Below are 20,739 nucleotides of genomic sequence, written 5' to 3'. Positions count from 1 at the left end.
CTTGCTCCCTCCACAGTCACTGCCCGACCTATAATTGCTTTGTTCCACTTCTTCATAGCCTTCGACCTGGCCCCCCACCATCCAAAATTCTAGTCTCAAATACAAATCATTATTGTGCTACATTAGTGGGATTCCAAAGAATCACAATTCTCAACACATTCTTCCTCTAGTCTCAAAAGAGCAACCACTTATTCCAAAGCAGAAGAAAAAAAAATGCTAGGAAATTCAGAAGTCAGGATGCATTGGTAAACTCTAAAAGAGAAACAGTCAACATTCCTCCCCATAAATGCTGCCGGTCCCTCTGCGTTTCCAGCACTTTGTGCATTTCTCTCAGAGTTCAGCATCTGCAGGATTTTTTTTTGCTTTCTTTATCTGGAACTAAATTGAGGGGAAAAAACAGCAGATGATGGAAATCGAAAATAAAAGCTAAAGCACTGCCTGTTCTTCTTCCACGTCCCTCACCACCCCCCCCCCCCCAAGCTGCTGAGTTTTTTTTTCTGCTTTTGTATCTGAAACCATGTCGCCTGAATCTAAGGGAATAGATCCTTGGAGCAAGTTTTAGTGACATGATCTATACTCTTTGGCCAATCTGTGGACCTTTTTCTCTAGTACTGTGGTTTTCAAACTTTTTCTTTCCATTCACATACCACCTTAGTAATCTCTATGCCATAGGTGCTCTGTAATTAGTAACCAAGGAGCCGACTGTTGACTTCAGGAAGGGGAAAACCAGATGTGTACAATCCAATGATCCTGGGTGATCAGAGGTGGAGATGGCGAACAAATTTAAGTTCTTCGCATCTCAGAAGATCTTTCCTGGAGCCAACATCATGAAGAAAGCACCTCTCCTTCCTCAGGAGTTTGTGGGGGTTTAGTATGACATCAGAAACCCCGTCAAATTTCTACAGATGTGTGGTGGAAGATGTGTTGACCAGCTACATCACAGTCTGGTATGGGACACCAATAACTCCAAGTATAAAGTATGTAAAAGGTAGTGGACGCAGTCCAGGATATCACAGGCAAAACTCTTCCCACTATCAAGAACATCTACAAGGAGCACTGCCGTTGGAGGGCAGCAGCAGCAATCATCGGGGAACCACACCACCCAGCACACACCTCTTTCCTGATAGTAGCAGTGAGAAGAGAGCATCGGTGCCACAAGACTCGCACCCCCAGGTTCAGGAACAGCTGCTCCCACTCCACCATCAGACTCCTCAACAACAAACTCAGTCATACTAATCGGACCCAGTATATTCCGTCAGGTTCACACTGGGCTAACCGGTACATTGATTCAAAATGAATTGGCAATGATATATCCTCCCTCAGCGGTTCATCCCCAGGGCGATTTGACACCTGCCTGTTGGTTTGCAAGCGTTCATACTGGCACGTTAATCGATAGATTAGCGGCTAATTACTGGGTTAAGGTGCCAGTTTGAATGTAGCTAATGTTTCCATTCACTTTCCCAATGGTTTCTGGGTGATCAACCTAAACTCCAATGCTTTGGGGTACTAATACCGCAAACACATCCCACCCATATTGCTACTCACATGTCCAACTCTTTTGTTTTTGACGATGGCGTACTGCTGGATGATGCCACAGAAGCAGGGCTGTTGGGCGCGTCCTTCTTCAGCCCTCGAGGCTTGTCCAAACCGTTCTCACGGGGAGAGTGCACGGGGCTGACCCGAGGAGTGGCTGGATCCTAAATGTTTAAAACAAGTCTCAAGTTAGCATACAGGCACGTGCATTCACTGGGGCTGATCGTTCCAGGGGCATTACCACAATGAAAATGCCGGACAGTGTTACAGCAATGGCTTTCTTCACAATGTCCTCCAACACCAGAGCAAGTTCAAAGGTCTCGAGGCATTACCTCCTGGACCAGAGGCAGATGGACCTCAGAGTGGGGCCCACATGGAAGAAAAGCAGACATCTGTTCATCTCCCCACCACTACATCACAAGTGACCCACTCAGATCTCCAGAAGGAGCAAGTTGGCCTCTCCTCTCTCCCCAACCCTCCCCATCTCTGGCAGAAAAGATGCGGCTGCAACCACGTGGGAGGTGGGCTGGGGGGTGAGCGCTAGGGATGGTATTGAACACACAATGACTAGGTTTATGGGCTAATGACAATCGTCTCCCTGGTGATCCAGCGAATGCCAGTTGATCTCATAATGAGGACGAAAGGAAAAAAAAAAACTCAGGGACAAATGAAGGAGACCAAAGGAGGAAAATTGAAAAGATAAATATTCCAAGTGCTGGAAATCTCTTCTTTCGGACGACATGGGTGCCATAGCTGTTACAACGTCTGCAATCAGGACCAGGATTTGAATCCTACACTGACTGCAAGCAGCTTGTACGTTTTCCCCAGGAGCTCCAGTTTCACTCCAGCGTTCAAAACGTATCAGGGGGTGTAGGTCAATTGGGTGGCACGGGCTTGTAGGCCGAAAGGGTCCGTTACAGTGCAGTATGTTACATTCAAAAATTATCTATCGCCCAGTGATGTCCACCCTGTCTCCCTCCCCTCCACCCCCACACCCCGAGAGAACAGGCAGATCATTGAACCCCGATTGAATTGTTTTGCTAATTGGACATGGACATTGCTGACAAGACCAGACTTTCTACCACTAATTAACTCAAGTAGTTGGCAGGCTGACCTCAAATTCTACAATCCTTGTGGGGAAGGAGTGTCAGCAGGGTTAGTGGAGAGTAGACCAACCCAATGACAGTCAGCGTATGGCGATATAGAAAGGGGTGCCCCTTTGAGGGAATCCACGGGTGTTCACATCCCCAACCACTGGTGCGTGGCCCTCAGGGATTGGGAGGAGCTGTCAAAGAAACCTCGATAACTGACTACACTGAGGCCTCAGCTAATCAGTGGATCACCAGCTCAGTGAATGTCAACTTCATTTGTGGTGGATTTTGGGAACCACGTCACCTTTTTTGTAAATTCCCTGGCTGGTTTTGGGTCTGGGGTGGGGGAAGAAAGAGGGACTGCAGACAATCTACGTAAATAAGGGATTCACAGGACAAGACCAGTCTCCGATTGCAATTCAAACCTCCCAACAGGAACCAGACGGCAACAGCAGCCTGCTCTCAACTCCAGCACTCCCTCACACGTGTCTAACACGGCACTCTTCCAAGCTGGGCAGAAATTCAGGCGATTGTCTTACCTCGTTGGAAACATCTACAACCAGGTCATCGCTCTTATCGCCATCACTGTCCTAGAAAGGAGAGGAGCAGTCAGCCTTCTCAACCAAAGGAAGCTACCCTCATCTATTCTTACAGAGCAAAGGTACATGGCTGGAGGGATTGCAATACACAGCAAGTCAATTAAATCTGGTCGCCACTTCCCACACACAAGACCAAAACAGCAACCCAACCTGCCTCGAAGATGCCACTGGTTGAAGGACGATTGCAGGAAAACCAAAGGGAACTCCAACTCTTCAAAACACATCCCCCCCCCCCACAAAACCCCCCTCTCCCCCCCCCCCACAAAACCCCCCCTCTCCCCCCCCCCCACAAAACCCCCCTCTCCCCCCCCCCACAAAACCCCCCTCTCCCCCCCCCACAAAACCCCCCTCCTCCCCCCCCCCACAAACCCCCCTCTCCCACCCCCCCACAAAACCCCCCCTCTCCACCCCCCCACAAAACCCCCTCTCCCACCCCCCACAAAACCCCCCTCACCACCCCCCACAAAACCCCCCTCTCCACCCCCCACAAAACCCCCCTCTCCCACCCCCCCACAAACCCCCCTCTCCACCCCCCACAAAACCCCCCTCTCCCACCCCCCCACAAAACCCCCCTCTCCCACCCCCCCCACAAAACCCCCCTCTCCCACCCCCCCACAAAACCCCCCTCTCCCACCCCCCCACAAAACCCCCCTCTCCCCACCCCCCCACCAAAACCCCCCCCTCTCCACCCCCCCACAAAACCCCCCTCTCCACCCCCCCACAAAACCCCCCTCTCCACCCCCCCACAAAACCCCCCTCCTCCACCCCCCCACAAAACCCCCCTCTCCACCCCCCCACAAAACCCCCCTCTCCACCCCCCCACAAACCCCCCTCTCCCCCCCCACAAAACCCCCCCTCTCCCCCCCCCCACAAAACCCCCCTCCCCCCCCCACAAAACCTCCCTCTCCCCCCCCACAAAACCTCCCTCTCCCCCCCCACAAAACCTCCCTCTCCCCCCCCCACAAAACCTCCCTCTCCCCCCCCCACAAAACCTCCCTCTCCCCCCCCCACAAAACCTCCCTCTCCCCCCCCACAAAACCTCCCTCTCCCCCCCCCACAAAACCTCCCTCTCCCCCCCCACAAAACCTCCCTCTCCCCCCCCACAAAACCTCCCTCTCCCCCCCCACAAAACCCCCCTCACCCCCACAAAACACCCCTCTTCCCCCCCCACAAAACCCCCCTCTTTCCCCCCCCACAAAACCCCCCTCTTTCCCCCCCACAAAACCCCCCTCTCCCCCCCCCCACAAAACCCCCCTCTCCCCCCCCCCACAAAACCCCCCTCTCCCCCCCCCCCACAAACCCCCCTCCCCCCCCCCCCCCACAAAACCCCCCCCACCATGTGCGGACAGTGTCAGCTGGAGGTTAAATAACACTGGGAGGCTTCAGCTCAAGGACCTGGAGTGGCTGAGAGCTCGGGAGCCCTTGACCCTTCGGATGAGAGGCTTTCACCCATGAATCCACCACAAAAAACCACAATGGGTGGCTGAAGAGCTTCATGTGGACTTTGTAATTCACGAGATTTGAATTCATCCAAGTGTCACTTCAACAGCGGTAGGAGAGAGCAGGACTTACATATCTGTTCAGAGAGTCTTTCTCTTCTACCTTTCGCTTCTTCGCTTCCAGATAGTCAGAGGAGCCCCTGTTGTTCCTGTCATTCTGTCTTAGGCTCTCCGATGGTGAGACAGAATTATTCTGCAGGAGAATAAGAGAGTTTGCATAAGGTTCAAGGTACTGAAAACAAGTTTATTGTCAAGTATGTTAAATCATGGAAATTCTTTATTGCTGCAGCTCACCAAATGTTTTGTAAAATCAGATTAAAAAAACAATAAATACACAAAAATAGACAATCACTCCAGTAAAACCCCATTAGCTGGAATCCAAAGTAGTGGTTGGGGGGGGGGGGGGGGTGTTTGAGACTTTAAAGGTGATGTTCAAGTTTATTACCAGCTGTCTGCATATACACACCAGAGGAAACAGCATTTCTCCGGACCGCGCTGTGGCACGAACAGCATTTCTCCGGACCGCGCTGTGGCACGCATGCACACACTAAAATAAATATAAATTTTTTGCGTTGATTTACTTGGTTACAGGATATTGGTTATCCTTCGACTCTGGCACCTTGTCCCAGTAATTAACGGCCAATCTACCGGTTAAGGGTCCAGTGTGAAAGCTCCTTAATCAGCACAGTGTCAAGTCACGCCAGGGATGGACTGCCTCTGTAGGTTGCATCATCCTGGGGTCATCTGACACCCGTGTGCTGAATATCCCAGCGTGAAAGGGACATGGACTATCCAGGGACAAAGTAGTGACGTGCTGATGACGTTTTTTTGCGTGAGTGCAGGAATATTGAAGGAAACAAAAGATTAAAAAGAAGGTTATAAACTGGGAGGGCAGGTCCGCCATCGCTCTTTCCTACAATCCTTTATAAATTTATAAAGGTTTATATAGGTCGGCACAACAGGAGCTGAAGGGCTCATACTGCTATACATAAATCTTAATTATGTTATAATTAGGCATGATTAATTTTGCTTAAATACAAGATAATACATTGATCTTTATCTCGGCAGGTCTCTCATCGCTCGAAGCGTCATTCAGACTCACCGATGGAGGTTAGAGTTCCCTATCCCCGGGGATGCCTTGTGCTGAGCGTGAAATGATGCAGAGGACCAGTTAACAGTGGTCCAGTGTGAACGGCAAAAATAGCTTCCTGAACCGGTTCACTGAACAGCCAATCTACTGGTTAGCCAGTGCGAAATCACAGCCTGCAAGAAGCTGCTGCTTCCCAGCCTGGAGTCCTGATTTTGATGATCCCGTAACTCTCTTTGAGGGTCAAGGATGCTGCGTGTTGGATGGAAAGGGTCTTCATTGAGCCCTATAAGCAGCAATCCCTGTAAATGTTGTCAATGGAGGGAAGGGAGACCCCAGTGATCATCTCGGCCATTTTGATGATTTTTTTATGGACTTCTAGTCCGATCCCTTGCAGCCACTGTCCTGCACCAATGATGTAGCCAGACAGGACTCTCTTGCGTTGCTGTAAAATGTTGGCCCAGATGGAGCCAGCTGCCTTGCCTTCCTCCGCCTCCTGAAAGCATAGCCATCCTGATTACTGAGGTGGTGCTGTGGGCGAAAAGTTTGCCTCCCCTCCCCACCCCCATAGAGTGTGGTGGGCAGAAGGGGGCTCCCAGGGTAGTGGTGGAAGCAGATAACAATAGTGTTCAGAAGGTTTCCAGATAGACAGATGACTATGCAGGGTATGGAGGGATGTGGATCACATGCGAGAAGCAGAGCTTCAGCATAAAGTGGGCAGTATGTTCAGCACAGGCATTATGGGCAGAAGGGCCTGCCCCAGTGCTGTACTGCTCCATACTTTGACTTAAATAGGTCAAATGCAGCCAGCTGAATGAGACGAGATGGAGAGGAGATGTGGCCGTGAACCACATCACTTTGGAAAGGGGCAATGCAATCTAAAATCTGTGCTGAGCCAGCATTATCCAGCTTTTACTGCACTAGATATTTAAATAAACTCCTGATATGTGGTTGGAGGCCAGTGTATCCCAAATAGAATACTCCCATGTTGTCATGAATAAGAATTTCCAATTACATACTGCCACCAACCCCCCCCCCCCCCCCCCCACACTGAAAGCAGCGAATGAGCCACAGATTAAAAGCTAGGTTTCAACTACCAAACACTTGGGGACTTCTCAAAGCAATTCTGCTCCTTGCTGAAGGCTGGACCCGAGCAGGCTTTCATCACTGAACTCTTCAGTTAAAGGGTGAAGCCAGGCAGAGGGGGAGGGAGTTGCATTCTGCAAGCAGCAAGATTCAGACTCTATTCAACTATTCCCAAAAAAAAAACAGCTCAGCCAGCTAGCTACACAAAGAAGGCGACTTTAGCCTGGGGGCTGAACACAAGCCAACAACTTGCTAATCAGTCAGCCCTTTACACGAAACATGGGCCCCGTTTCTTTCCAAACTGCCACAGGCATAGAATCAGAGGCTTGCACTGAAAGGATCTCTCAAGAACAGCTACTGAAGGTGGAAAGGCACAAAATTAACTTGGCAGACTCCTATCTGGAGAGGGGGGTGGGGGGGGGAGGGAGGGAGGGAGGCAGGCAGACAGAGCGCGCGCAATTAGTGTCCATTTGTAATTCTCAAAAGGTTGCTACCCAGTGGGGCCAAGCTGAGTAATAAGTGTTCTTCACGACTATTCAAGCCTCCTGCGGAAGGGTTATTGGGGACTGTTCTCATCTCTTCAGTTCCAGTCAAACCAAACGAAACCTTTCTTCCCAGTCAGTGAAGCTGAGAATAGCAGAGTCAAGCAGTGAGGAATAATCAGTCAGCCCAACCTCCACAGGCACACAGCCAACTCACTAAATATTATCGATGCTTTGATAGACTCTACTCAAGAAAAACGTTTTCATTTTTATGAATGAATTGGGATCATGACCTTCTCCGAAGGATTTCTCTTAAACTGTGTGGCTTCAGCAAGTAAGGATTTTGCTGCATTTGGTACATTTTACTTGTGTATATGACAAACTCTCATTTCTCTGATTTTTTTTTTTTAAAAACCACAGAAAGGCAATATTGTTTTGAGAGGCTTTGCTGTTGAAACAGACGTTGCTTTCATCAGTATGCATTTGTTGCTCTAAAGGGCTGCCGAGCTGGAGTGAGGGTTTTGTCTCAAGTGACACCAGGAAATCAATATGATCCCAGGACACAGCTGATTGGAATGTCAACCTCCCACCAACATCCCTCAGAAAGGGCACACAAAGGCTGCTCACCCAGCCCCAAGCAGACAATAACCAAATTCCCTCTGCACTGAAGCAAGCTTCGTACCAGAGAGAGCGAGAGAGCGAGAGAGCGAGAGAGCGAGAGAGAGCGAGAGAGCGAGAGAGCGAGAGAGCGAGAGAGCGAGAGAGCGAGAGAGCGAGAGAGCGAGAGAGCGAGAGAGCGAGAGAGCGAGAGAGCGAGAGAGCGAGAGAGCGAGAGAGCGAGAGAGCGAGAGAGCGAGAGAGCGAGAGAGCGAGAGAGCGAGAGAGCGAGAGAGCGAGAGAGCGAGAGAGCGAGAGAGCGAGAGAGCGAGAGAGCGAGAGAGCGAGAGAGCGAGAGAGCGAGAGAGCGAGAGAGCGAGAGAGCGAGAGAGCGAGAGAGCGAGAGAGCGAGAGAGCGAGAGAGCGAGAGAGCGAGAGAGCGAGAGAGCGAGAGAGCGAGAGAGCGAGAGAGCGAGAGAGCGAGAGAGCGAGAGAGCGAGAGAGCGAGAGAGCGAGAGAGCGAGAGAGCGAGAGAGCGAGAGAGCGAGAGAGCGAGAGAGCGAGAGAGCGAGAGAGCGAGAGAGCGAGAGAGCGAGAGAGCGAGAGAGCGAGAGAGCGAGAGAGCGAGAGAGCGAGAGAGCGAGAGAGCGAGAGAGCGAGAGAGCGAGAGAGCGAGAGAGCGAGAGAGCGAGAGAGCGAGAGCACACACAGACAGGAGTGAGAAAAAGAGCAAGATTGAAAGAATAGAGACTTCTTTTCAGAACCCCTGAAGAACTCTGGTCAAAGTTCAACCATTTCCATACCTGTCAGATAAGGGGTCCCACAGCGTACTCATTTCCCCACTGGACAGTATTGAAGAAATGCTGATTTTTAAAACAAAAAGACATCCAACACGGTAACAGGCTATTTTGGCCCATGAGTCCATGCCACCCAATTTACACCCCATTAATCTACACTCCCATTACATTCTGAACAGTGGAAACCAGAACACCCAGGGAAAACCCACACACTCCTAACAAGACAGTGCAGGATTCAAACCGCTCCGCCAACTATGCCGCTCTTGGTTGCCCTCCAATGGCCAAGCAGCCAGTATGCCTGCAAGTCAATGGGCAAGCAGACAGCTTTACCCCCAAAGTTCCGAAGGCCTCAGCAAGCAGCACAAAGACCACGGTGGAGACCCCAACAAGGTTAATGCTGGGCACCTCCTACTCCAACACAAATCAGCATTATCGCCATCTCGACTTCACAATAGGAATATTTGAAGGAGAGATTCTTGATTACCAAGGATGTCAAAGGATACATGGAGAGGGCAGAATGGGTTGAGAGGAAAAGTAGATCAGCCATAATTTAAAATAGAAACACAGGGTTAATGTACGAAATGGCCCAATTCTGCTCCCAATATCCACAAGGCCATTTTGCCACACAAAGGAGTTTGTGTTTCATTGGTGAAAAAAATGAACAATGTCTAAAAAGAACCTTCCCCAGTGTTAAACATCTGCACTTTACCACAATAACTCGGGTTAAAAGTACAGAGTGAGCTGCATTTGGATCATAGGAATGCCCGAATGAGGACAATGTCTTCTTAATTATGGGGGGGGTGGGGGGGGGAAAAGAGATTTTTATTACTTCAGACTTGACTGAATGTATTCAGGGAGCTCACTCACACAAAACACAAGCTCACACTGGCAGTACAAGCTAGCTGAACGCTTTAAGCCTCTCTAATAAATGGCTTAGGCAGCCAGCAAATGAGCAAGCAACAATAATTCACCACTTGTATTCATGGGCTGGTCACAGACAAAAGGTATGGCAAATCCACAGCCGGTGCTGTGCACAAGATCGGTCTGTGTCCACTATAACAAAATAAATGCAGCACTAATCTGTCGATAAGACGGGATGTTTTGGAGTTAAGGCAAGGGATGGAGGGAAACAAGAAAGTTGAAAGATGCACATCCACAGTCAGGAGCTTCCTGTACATTGCAGGCAGAAATCTCAGTTGAATAAAACTCCATTTTGCCAACACATTAACTTTTCTTCCCTCCCCGCTTAAGTGAACCAGTCAGCAGAATACTTCTGAGAACAGAGGCTACTGTTGAACATGACAGACTTCCAACAGTAAACCCTTCTCTTAAGCCCCCAATCAGTAAATCGGCCGTTCAGTGTCCCGGGATAGGAATGGGGGTTTGGCCTTTCACACTAGACCACTCCTAACTCTTTCACATTGTAAGGGTCTATCCCCAGCGTTTGGTCTGTTCTACCTTTAATAGGAAGGGCCTGCAATGTAATTGCCCGTTTCACACTTGCCTGATCTCAACGCTGGCACCTGCATATGCTGGGGATTGTACTAGGGGTCAAGGCCGGCAATCCCCAGCGTGAGATGACGTCATCTGACGCCAGCGTTGAGCAGATTTTGCATTGAGCAGATTGACGTTCGATTCCTGGGATCACTGGCAAGTGTGAAAGGGGTTTCAGACAGACTCAAGTGATGAATCCATCAAACCAGAGACTAGATCAGCAATCTGTGCCCCAAGTAAGCTCCTGAAGTTTTCAGAGAGGGCTCCATTCACACGAAGGACCATCTGGCCCAATCCACAAAGAATGACCATGCCTGATGTGTGCAGAGGGAAAGTGAGCGTTGAACATTCCATATTCAACTCCTCCAATCCCTCTCCACATTCTCTTCCATTTACAACCTTCCAACATCAGGCAGCAATCCCTCCCTTCAGAAAAAGGAACTCAAAATCTATCCAAATCCTAAACCAAGCCTACTAAACCCAGGATTACCATGTCAATAATTCTTTTAGCTCATGTGGAATCAGCAAAACTCAGCAGTACTGGACCAAGCCTCTGCATAGAAACAAACATCTGTTTCCCGATCCAGGGAAATAGCCGAGGAGATGTCTAATTATCTGACAGTAAAAAGTGGGGAAGCGATTGGGTAGGGGTACCCTTACTAGGGGGCCATAGGAAGGAAAAAGCAGTCAAAGGGGAATATTGAGGAGTCCCAACCTGTGTTTCCCTCCTCCAGTAATGAGCAATATCAAAAAGTCGCACTAACCAACTGGCAACTACACAAGAAACTCTCCTCATCAAGCAGTGAGCACTTGCTCAGAGAGATGGAGAGGGAGAAGTGAAGGAGAGGAAAACTCGGGTGGATCAGGAAAGACTTGGCCACAAGCTCACTCCGCGCACTCCCCACTGACCTACAAACCGAGATTTTTGTCTCGCAACATTCACAGGAATAGTTGTGAACAGGACACTTCTGTCGGGTTGTGAAGCTTGTGATAAGAGTGGATGGACTCTACAAAGTCTCTGAGAGTTGAAAAGAAAGAGCGTCGGATAAGAGTGTGTGTGGTGCTTGTTTAGGGGTTGAAAGGAGACCAGGAGGAAAGATCGTTGAAACACTAAAAGCCAATAATCAAGACGGGAGCGATTCAGCACTCACCACGCTCGAATCCCTCTCTGACAGCACAGTTCAACATCACCAGTCAGGAATCAGCCATCGGAGGGAGAAGGAAAACGTAGCCATTAGAATAGTCAAACACAGTACAGCAGGTCATACAATTAATATAACGGGCCCAGGGGCTGGTAGTGTCAACTCCAATAAATATTAAAAAAAAACAGCATCACATGACCTGCCACTGGCTCATCTTTCACGTGAACTCACCAATCAGAAAATGAAGAGTGTTATCCAAATGGACAATTCTTCACAGGCAAGTGAAGAAACAGTTATGGGCCCTTCTCTAACCTCATTTTAAAAACAAAAAGTGAAAAATAAACTTCCCACCTTGAGCATTGGGTTGGCTGAAGAGTTGAGTGTCCAACAGCTGAGTTGGTGGCGGCATCCACTCAATGGACATTGCTTCCAAACTCAGAGGCTGGAGAGCAACCTCCCCCTCCTCTCCCCTCACAGATACACAATCAAGCAGACTACAATGAGGTCAACGGGCATAGCGTCCTGTCTCAGAGACCACAATAGACAAGAGGAGAGCAGCCTGCCCCTCTGCTATGCCCTCCCCACATCACCATCAGACAACTCTGCGAGGTGCTGGGTTGTGCTGCAACCCCCTTACTGACATGCAGGAGGCAACGCACCTGGTTTGAATCGGGGGTCCCCAGCTTGCTCAAACCCAAGGGGAAATCCTCCAGCGATTTGCCAGAGGCCTTCCTCACCTCGATGGTCCAGCTCGTGGTGGTTCTTCTCGTCTTTCACCGACAGCTGGGCCTGGCTGCCCAGGGCACTGGAGAGCGCCAGAAGTCCAGAGGTGCTCCCGGTGACAGGGGGGATTCCAGGTGGCTGCAGACCGGAGGGGTGGGGTGGCATTTGGACAGGAGCATGGGTGTGGGAGAGGTGCTGGGCCTGGAGCTGCTGCTGCTGTGGAGAAATCAATGGGACACGTGATGGAAGGAGATCGGGAGAGAGATTATGGTAAAAGCAAAGCAAAAAGTACGATGGAGGTAAGGGGGGGAGGGGGAGAGAGAGGGAGAGAGAGAATAAGAAGACCGTGAGAAGTTTGCAGTGGGCCATTCACACAGAAACAAGCCTCACAGCCGTGCCCTGCGAGAGAAGAGCAAAAATTCCACAAGGAAAGGTTAATTATTCAGATCCGAATCAAAGATTAACCACCAAGTTGGGACAGCAACAAACACATGGCATTGAAGGTTTGGACTCCTGCTGTTTCAGGCCGAGGACCATGGTAGTCTTTTGATCAAAATGCCACTCCCCCAACCAAAGGTAGGAGGGGAAGAGGTCAGTGTTGGCTCTAATATTTAGCTGGGAATGGTGTGATAGAGGGATGGAAGTGGAGGGGGGGTGGGGGAAGACAAAAGCCAAAGTGTTGGCCAACCAGTTCAGCCCAACACCGAGTGAGTAGGAACACCCACCCTACTGCTCCAAAGATCAAGGCTGCCATCCCTACCATTGCCACCTCTGCTAAGGCATTGCAGACCAGGGAACATGGTCATGAGGAACTCCCCCTGCCTGATCTCCCCCTCCCTTTGTCTGCCTCCACTGATCACTCTCCTTCCCCTAGCTCTAACATCTGCTTTGTCACTAGGCCCCATCCTTCACTCTCTCCTTGGTCCACTCACTGACCCCTTCTCTTCAATACTGCCCAACTCCCCTCTCCTTTCCCAGTCCTGGAAGAGGACTTCAACACTGCTGGTCCAGATTCCTTCTGACCGCCTGTTCATTTGCCATGCTCCTCCCAATATCTGCAGCCATGACATCATGAGTTTGAACTTGAGGCAATTTTAAATAAAATCCAGACATGAACACAACATGTCTCCAGCCAAAAAACATTCAAAGCAGAATCTATACACTTGATCTTTAAGCCACAAAAAGCAAACTCTGATACAGGATCCACAACAGAGCCCCAACCAACAGGGGTGCCAAGTTAAAACAACTTCCTGATTCAACCTGACAAGGTAGTGCATTGGCAGGAGCACCTGGATATCACAGCATCCCCTGGGATTACTTGGGATACAGCCTTTCAAATGGTTGATAAAATCTGATTCCAAGTCAATGCAATCTTCACCTCTTGCCCCAGGTTACTGGTGAATGGAATCTGGCGACCCAGGGGATTGGTGTGTAGACAAGGGGGAATGAAAATGGAACAGTGGGTCTTTTCCTGTCAATCACTGCATTCAAAAGCTTAAAATAATAACACTAGACAACAAAGATTTTGCTTCCTGAACATTTTGGGTGTACATTATGAATTTTGGGCGGCTGATTATGGAAATCATCTTAAAAAATTCTCATCAAATACCACTATTTTTAAAGATTATAATCTACTTATGTGGTTTTCTGTCATGTTTCAAGTCAACTAGTATATTCCACACAAAGCAAGCTGTTTTGGTCAGTCCAAGCCTGCCTGGGAATGCACTCAGTGCAGGTACTATGCAAATGTTGGCTTAGGCCTGGTCGTGCTTAGTCAGGATAGATGCAGACAGGCTATAAAAGCAGCTCACATATACAGATGCTGTGCATTACTTTGCTTATACTGTAGATTGACCACATGTTGATGCACATGTCCTTCAGGCAATAGCATTGTGAGTGTACTTGACAATTGCAAGTCTTCAGGAAGACTTTGTACAACAGAAATGTCTTGTTAATGTCACCACAGCTGCGATGCATTCAGTTATATATGTGGTGAGTACACACTCAAGGCTCAAAGATGCAGCATGACTGCACTAATTAAGAAGGCCCACGAGCTCTACTTCAGTTGGAAAATTGGTGACCAAGACAAACCCTGGGCTCCTCACATTGTTGTGCAACATGTGCAGTCAACCTGAGAGCTTGGCTTAGCATCATTATGTAATTAAACATGCCACATTCAATAAAAGTTAATTGAATGTTTCTCCATCTTTCTACGTGATACAGCAAATTGGAAATTTTCTTTGCATTCAGCTTGAAGTTGTCTATCAGAATCCTCAATTTTTCTTTCAGGAAGCAAGCTTTTTGGGGAAAAAATTGCTGTCAGTGTTATTGAGCACAGATTCAGTGCACTGTGACTGCCCTGATTCATCGAAGGTGCCCATTCCTTTTATCCATTGGCCAGGAAATGCTGGTCCTTTTAGAAATTGCCTAATTCTTTTTGGAAAGTTCCCATTAATCCTGATCCCACTAACCTCTTAGCAAACAGACCCAGATAGAAACTGATTGCCTGAACTTGCTTCCTTCAACAGATCACATCCAATCTACATTCTCTCGCAATTTCAATAATTTATGGGAGATGGGCCTAGCCTAAATTAGTCTTCCCATTGGCCTGAAGTGGCAGTGATCAGCTGGAATCCTGAGGTGGCTCTCCAACAGTCCTCAAGGGGGAAAGGATGTTAATTTTATACGTGGAAGCAGCTTTTTGGCTCCAGGATTCCAAATGCCCCACAAAATATCTGTGACCTCTCCCCAAAGGAGAAATCAATCAATTTTCACCCTGAACTGCATGGCTAAGCATTAAAAGAGGCAGAACCTTAATCAGAGCAGCAAGATCACAGCCAGGGTCCTCAAGTCTCGAAAACAGGGCCCCTTCCCAAAGTGTGGAGGGTCCATCTCTCTCTTTGGATGCTGCCTGACTCACCGAGTCCCTCCAGCTCATGGATTCCCCAAGGCAGCAGCTCCTGCATTTCTCTGCCCTTGCTAGTTTGGATGTTATACACAAATTGGGGGAGACAAGCCAGACACGCTTCTGATCACATACATAGTCCCCAGCATGGACTGGGTGCATATCTGGCTCTCTGGACTATCTAAGACAGTGGTTCTCAACTCCCTACCCCCCCTCCCCACCTTCAGTAATCCCTTACTAACCACAGAGCACCTATGGCATGGGCAATCTGTGGCTGGCAAGGGATTATTTAAGGTGGAATGAGTGGGGAAAAAATGTTGAGAACACTAATCTAAGGAATTCAAGAATAAAGTTTCCATTTCCTGGGCACCAACAAGAGTTAAACAAGGGGATTGAACAAAAAAGGCACTTTAAAAAAACAAAACGTCTGCTGGTTGGCTATTGGTCTAAAATACAGTTTAGGTAGCTGGGAATGGACAAGTTTATTTACTCTGTGGTCAAGAGCTGATGAAGCAATTTTTAAAAAATTATTGTGAACTGGAACTCCCACTGTTGTGTCAGAGATTGGTGACACTAAATCAGAAACAATGGGGACGAGAGAGCTCTCAGTATTTAAGGCTCAGTTTAGTACAGTACATTTCCCCGTACCCCAAGTTCAGTTAACCAAAAAGTTCAATTATCCAAACATTTTTTTTTCTTGACCCCCAGAGGCGACACGACATCACAAGTTGAAAAAGATTTCACCTGACGTGCTCATGTGGGCCTCTGACTCACTGTTAGCGCCATTTTGAATCCAACAGAGCTCTTGTGTATTGTACAACAGCAAAACATCCACCAGATAACACTGCCGACATTGTCTTTAGGTAAGAATTAAACACTATTTCATGCTTGAAAAGCCTTCTGTTGTTTTTTTTTAAAAATAAATAAATAGATTTTTTTTAAAATATATAAAAATCGCTGACAGAAGTATTCTTAACCAAAAAAATCCAGTTAACCAAAAAACATCCAGTGGCAAGCTTTTCAGATAATGGGGAAACGTACTGTATAAAGGCCTGTAGTGGGAATTTCCCCAAAAAGGAATTGGACAACTGCTAAAACTGGCCACATTTCCAGGCCAATGGAAGGAGGAGCAGGAGAGTGAGGCACGAGCACCTTCGATGAGTCAGGTCCAAAGTTTGATTCAGGTAACTTCAGCAGATGTGGGCTGCTCCAGGACTTCATTTTTCACCCAGGTGATGCAAAGGCAAACCTTCAAATCTCCAATGGGATTTACCCACTCCATCTAGGCTAGATTTTTTTGGGTTTCAGGGGGGAGGGGGGGAAATAGGGAGATGGAACACCAATGGCCCTAGATCAAGTCAGATGGTTAGGAGCAAAGTTAACATTTTCCTGGACAATTGGCAGATGACGATCGCACGACAGCTTTCTCTCTCCAGCATAAACCCCTAATCAGAGATGCTTCCCTAAAACATCGCAGAGACACAAGATGAAGGGAGACACACACAGGACAGGAAGCAAACCCAGAATCTGACCAGGCAGGAAGAGCTGAGACAATAGACAACTGAACACATGCATGCTTCACTTACACTCCAGATGCTAGTGAATCTACAGGTTCCCCCACAGCATCAAAAAACACCCCTGGCTGACCATCCCTTACAAAGCAAGGTCACTAAACCCTAGGGCAATTGACAAGGCAGATCCAAGGACACTGAACAGAAATCTTCCCACTGGTTTTGTGCTTTGGTTCCAATCGAGTTCCAGAAATTGTATTGGGAAAGGGATTGAACATGGAACTAGCCCTTCCTGGAGGGAAAACTGTGATGGACATCATGCTTCACTCAAAGGGAGCAGCTAATTCAGCTGGCACTAGCGAGGGGTAGGTGGGGAGTTTTGGGAGGGGAAATGCAGGACAGGGATAGTGTGGGTGTTTGCTGAGGGATTTTTGTCCCTTTAAAAATTGCTCGCCAACAAGTAGTGTTTGGAAGCTGTGGGCTCAGCGTAAGCGGCAAGACCTGCGCGCATGCACAATTGGCGCACAGAAGCAGTGAATCACAGCGATGGCATGCTGGAGACATGGCAGAGAGTGTGAGAGAGATCGATCAGAAGGGAGGGACTAACCATGAGTGGTGGGTAGATAGCGTGGTGCTGCTGGGAATGAAAAGAGAAAAGATTTCAGACGTTACATTTTTAAAACTTCACTCCCACCGTCTCCATCCCGTCTTCCCCATTACAAAACATTTAAAACAAAGATAAAGCCAGACACAGAGGCATTGAATAATCAAATTAACCAAATTTCCCCTTCTCCAATGTTCACTCAATGCAGCAATGTCAGTAGAGCAACAGCCGGAATTCATTAGCTTCACATCCGACCCCCGACTCTCCCACACGCTGTCCTCACAGAGACCAGTGGCCCTTCCAGGCTGCACAATAAATGAGCACCCATAAGAATGCCCGCAAAGCCGTACGTGACCAGCCAGAACCCACGGACCCACCTGCTGCTTATATCTATCAGAAATGCTTCATCACCAAAACCAAGGAGCTGATTGTTGACTTCAAGAAGTGGTGGGGGGGGGGGAAAAAAAAAAGAGGTGGAGAGGGTGAGCAAATTTAAGTTCTTGGGAGTCACCATCTTGAAGGATCTTCCTAGACCCAACACACCAATGGCATCGTGAAGAGAGCGCCTCTACTTCCTCAGCTTGTGGAGGTTTGGTATGACACCAGAAACCCTGGCAAATTTCTACCGAGGTGTGGTGGAAAGAGTGCTGAGCGGCTGCATCACTGTCTGGTGTGGGGACACCAATATCCTGAGCGTAAAGCTCTGCAAAAGGTAGTGGACACAGCCCAGAACACCATGGGTAAAACCCTCCACATCATCGATAACATCTACTGGGAATGCTGCCGTCAGAGAGCAGCAGCAATCAAGGATCCATCAAGGAGCATAGAAGAATGAGGGGAGATTTGATGGAGGTTTACAAGATTGAGAGGTAGAGACAGAGTAGGCTTTATCCACTTAGATTGGGGGAGATAAATATGAGAGATTATAGTTTTAACTGAAAGGGGAACGATTTATGGGTACATGGTGGGGGGTGAGGAGGAGTTCTTCAGTCAGACTGGGGGTGGGAGTGGGGAATAAGCTGTCATCCAATGCATTGAATGTGGGCTCAATCTTAAGTTTTAAGAATAAATTGGATAGATACATAGAGGGGAGAGGTCTGGAGGATTATGGAATGGGAATGAATAGTGATCAGCACAGACTAGAGGGGCTGAATGGCCTGTTTTCTGAGCTGCAGTGTTCTATGGTTCGTACCACCCAGCACACACACTGTTTTTGCTGCTACCACCAGGAAAGAGGTCTTGGGGCCAAAAAACTCGCACCACCAGGTTCAGGAACAGCTGCTCCCCCTCCACCATTAAACTCCTCAACATCAAACTCAATCAGGACTTACTTTTAAGGATTCTTACTTTTGCACTTCATGGATTTTTCAATAATGAACCATAGAAACAACTTTACAAAATAAAAAATGCAAGAAAAAAGTAGTGGTTTACACTGTGATGCTGCCACAAAACAATAAATTTGGTGGCATTAACGACAAAACAATGATTTTGATTCGCTCCAACTCTCTTGCAGTTTACATTTCACTTTGTTTATATGTGTGCACGGTGGACAGTATTTTTGCACTACCATTAAGTACAATTCCACCTCGCCTGCAGGAAAAAAGAATCTCAAGATTGTATGAGGTGTCATGCCATGTACTCGGACAATAAATCTGAAAATCTATCTTCTTGTACAAGGTACTGTTTGGCCCAAAGAATGTTACTGGATCTGGTGATCACAGTAATGAGCCTCTCAGCCGGTGTGGATGGGAGCACATGGAGCTCTCACCACAAAGCCCGGATGCAGCGACTGAGGATCACAGGGCCAATTCTCAATCAAGGAATGAGCCTCTCAGCCAGTGTAGATGGGAGTACATGGACAATTCTCAGCAAAACCCCCTGATGGACCTCTTCCTCCTCCAAGTCCTCCTGCCCCTTGAGCTTATCCAGCTTTCCCTCTAGACCCCAACCAATAGTCCCTCGCTACTCACAGGAAGAGACTCCTCACTGGGTTTATTAGTTCACTCATGGAGACATCTCTCCAATTCCACAATTTTAATGAGCTTGTCAGTCACTCCAGGGTCATACCCATCATTCAGCAAGTCTCACACACAAAACTACTCAAGGTCTTTTGTAATAACCAGCAAAGATAAAGAAAAAAAGCATCCAGGAGCACAGAAACAGAGACCATGGCCAATCCCATGAGTAGCACGGCCTCAGGTTCCTAACCCCAGAGGGTCTCTTCAGCTCATTGAAACTGCTCCAACCATCCATCACCCATTTACACTGACTCCATGTTTTAAACCAGGGCGACGGGCCGCTCTGAGATCCCATTGAACCCTGGCACACTGGTTTACCGAACAAATTGGCCCTTTTGGCTGGCCCACCTGGAGCCCATAACCCATTTATGCTGAGCTTGTGATCTGTGTTTGCAAAGAGCTGAACTACACAAAAAGTCTGCAGGCTGTTGAGGGCAGACATGTCTCGACAACATTCTCCTTGCAACCTGACCCAAAACAACAGAGAAGATGATTTGAGCAAAGGACAGAACCTCTGTCATCCTAAATTTAAATGGTGGACCATCTCAGCCCCATCCTAAAAGAGATCCCTCTGCATTCCACCCCTTGTGAAAGCTGACAGCAACACATTCTCGCACTCCCACCCCAGCACACATCTGGCCCTGCACTGCTCACCTAGGCTGGTGAACACCCTCTGCCTCTGGCCATTCAGCCCCCTGAGCTTGTGCCAGCATTCAACAAGACCATGTCCCAGATCCCTCCCCTGGTTGCTTTCCCAGATTACTCAGTCCTCCAGAAGGCAAGAAGCCCAAAGCTGCCTGAAACTGGGAGCAGCTTCACACCCCAGTTCTAACCATCAATCCCAAGGTGGTCCTCACTGGGATTAAGAGCCCCTATCCACCAACCCTTCACTCCTCTCCTGGAGGATGACACGTGGTCATTCAGCCCATCTGGTCGACCCCATTCATTCCCTCCTACAGTCCTCCCCCATCAGGACCTGACCCTCTGTGCCAATTACCCACTCTGATGGCAGACTTACCAAGCAACATCTCTGCATTCTTTCCACCAAATCAGTCTCCACAAAACTAGGATGGACACCATCCACACCCAGTGTTCATTGGCATTTGCGCCCCCCCCACAATACAATCACCCCTGCTGCTTGTGCAATATCAATGCTGAATGCTTCCTTGCTGATTGGTTGGAAGAATGGGCCACTCAAATAGAACCCCAATCAGAAGGCAGCTCCATTTCACTCCACAGGTCCACGTGCCCCTCTGTTATTCACAAGCAAGCTTCCATTGCATTCTCCGCGAATCTTTTTCTGAACCCCCCTCCAGCCTTCGAGGGCAAAGAGGCCAGAACTCTGGCCCGATGACGGGGACATAGCTTGATGGCTTCTGCCCACACCAGGGTCCAACTGCTTGCTACCCAGACCTTTGGCCTGGGTCAACAATAGAGTTCCAAAGCTCAGCCATGGGGAAGGGCTACTTTCAGCAAAGGTCAATGGAATTGTAATGCAGTGCAATGTCAACTGAGCCCTATGGAGAGCAGAAAGGAGCTCAGGCAACTGAATGGGTCGGAGGGAGAAAATT

At 48.5% G+C, this 20,739-nt stretch overlaps 1 protein-coding gene across 3 annotated transcripts in view; it reads right to left on the bottom strand.

Moving 5' to 3' along the window:
* Positions 1-20,739, bottom strand: part of LOC138749486 (transducin-like enhancer protein 3) — a 69,517-nt gene that overhangs the window by 17,132 nt on the left and 31,646 nt on the right. For 2 of the 3 annotated variants that reach the window (XM_069910885.1, XM_069910884.1), the window contains exons 7-12: positions 12,145-12,346; positions 11,417-11,433; positions 4,796-4,915; positions 3,164-3,214; positions 1,555-1,697; positions 567-576 (exon numbers count right to left, since the gene is read on the bottom strand). In XM_069910885.1, the coding sequence (XP_069766986.1) occupies positions 567-576; positions 1,555-1,697; positions 3,164-3,214; positions 4,796-4,915; positions 11,417-11,433; positions 12,145-12,346 (543 nt within the window). Of the gene's footprint in view, positions 1-566; positions 577-1,554; positions 1,698-3,163; positions 3,215-4,795; positions 4,916-11,416; positions 11,434-12,066; positions 12,347-20,739 lie in introns of all 3 variants that reach the window. The other variant, XM_069910886.1, reaches the window with a different exon arrangement.

This window comes from Narcine bancroftii, chromosome 14 (assembly GCF_036971445.1).
Source record: "Narcine bancroftii isolate sNarBan1 chromosome 14, sNarBan1.hap1, whole genome shotgun sequence".
NCBI lineage: Eukaryota > Metazoa > Chordata > Chondrichthyes > Torpediniformes > Narcinidae > Narcine > Narcine bancroftii.
This window is presented reverse-complemented; position numbering and strand designations above follow the sequence as displayed.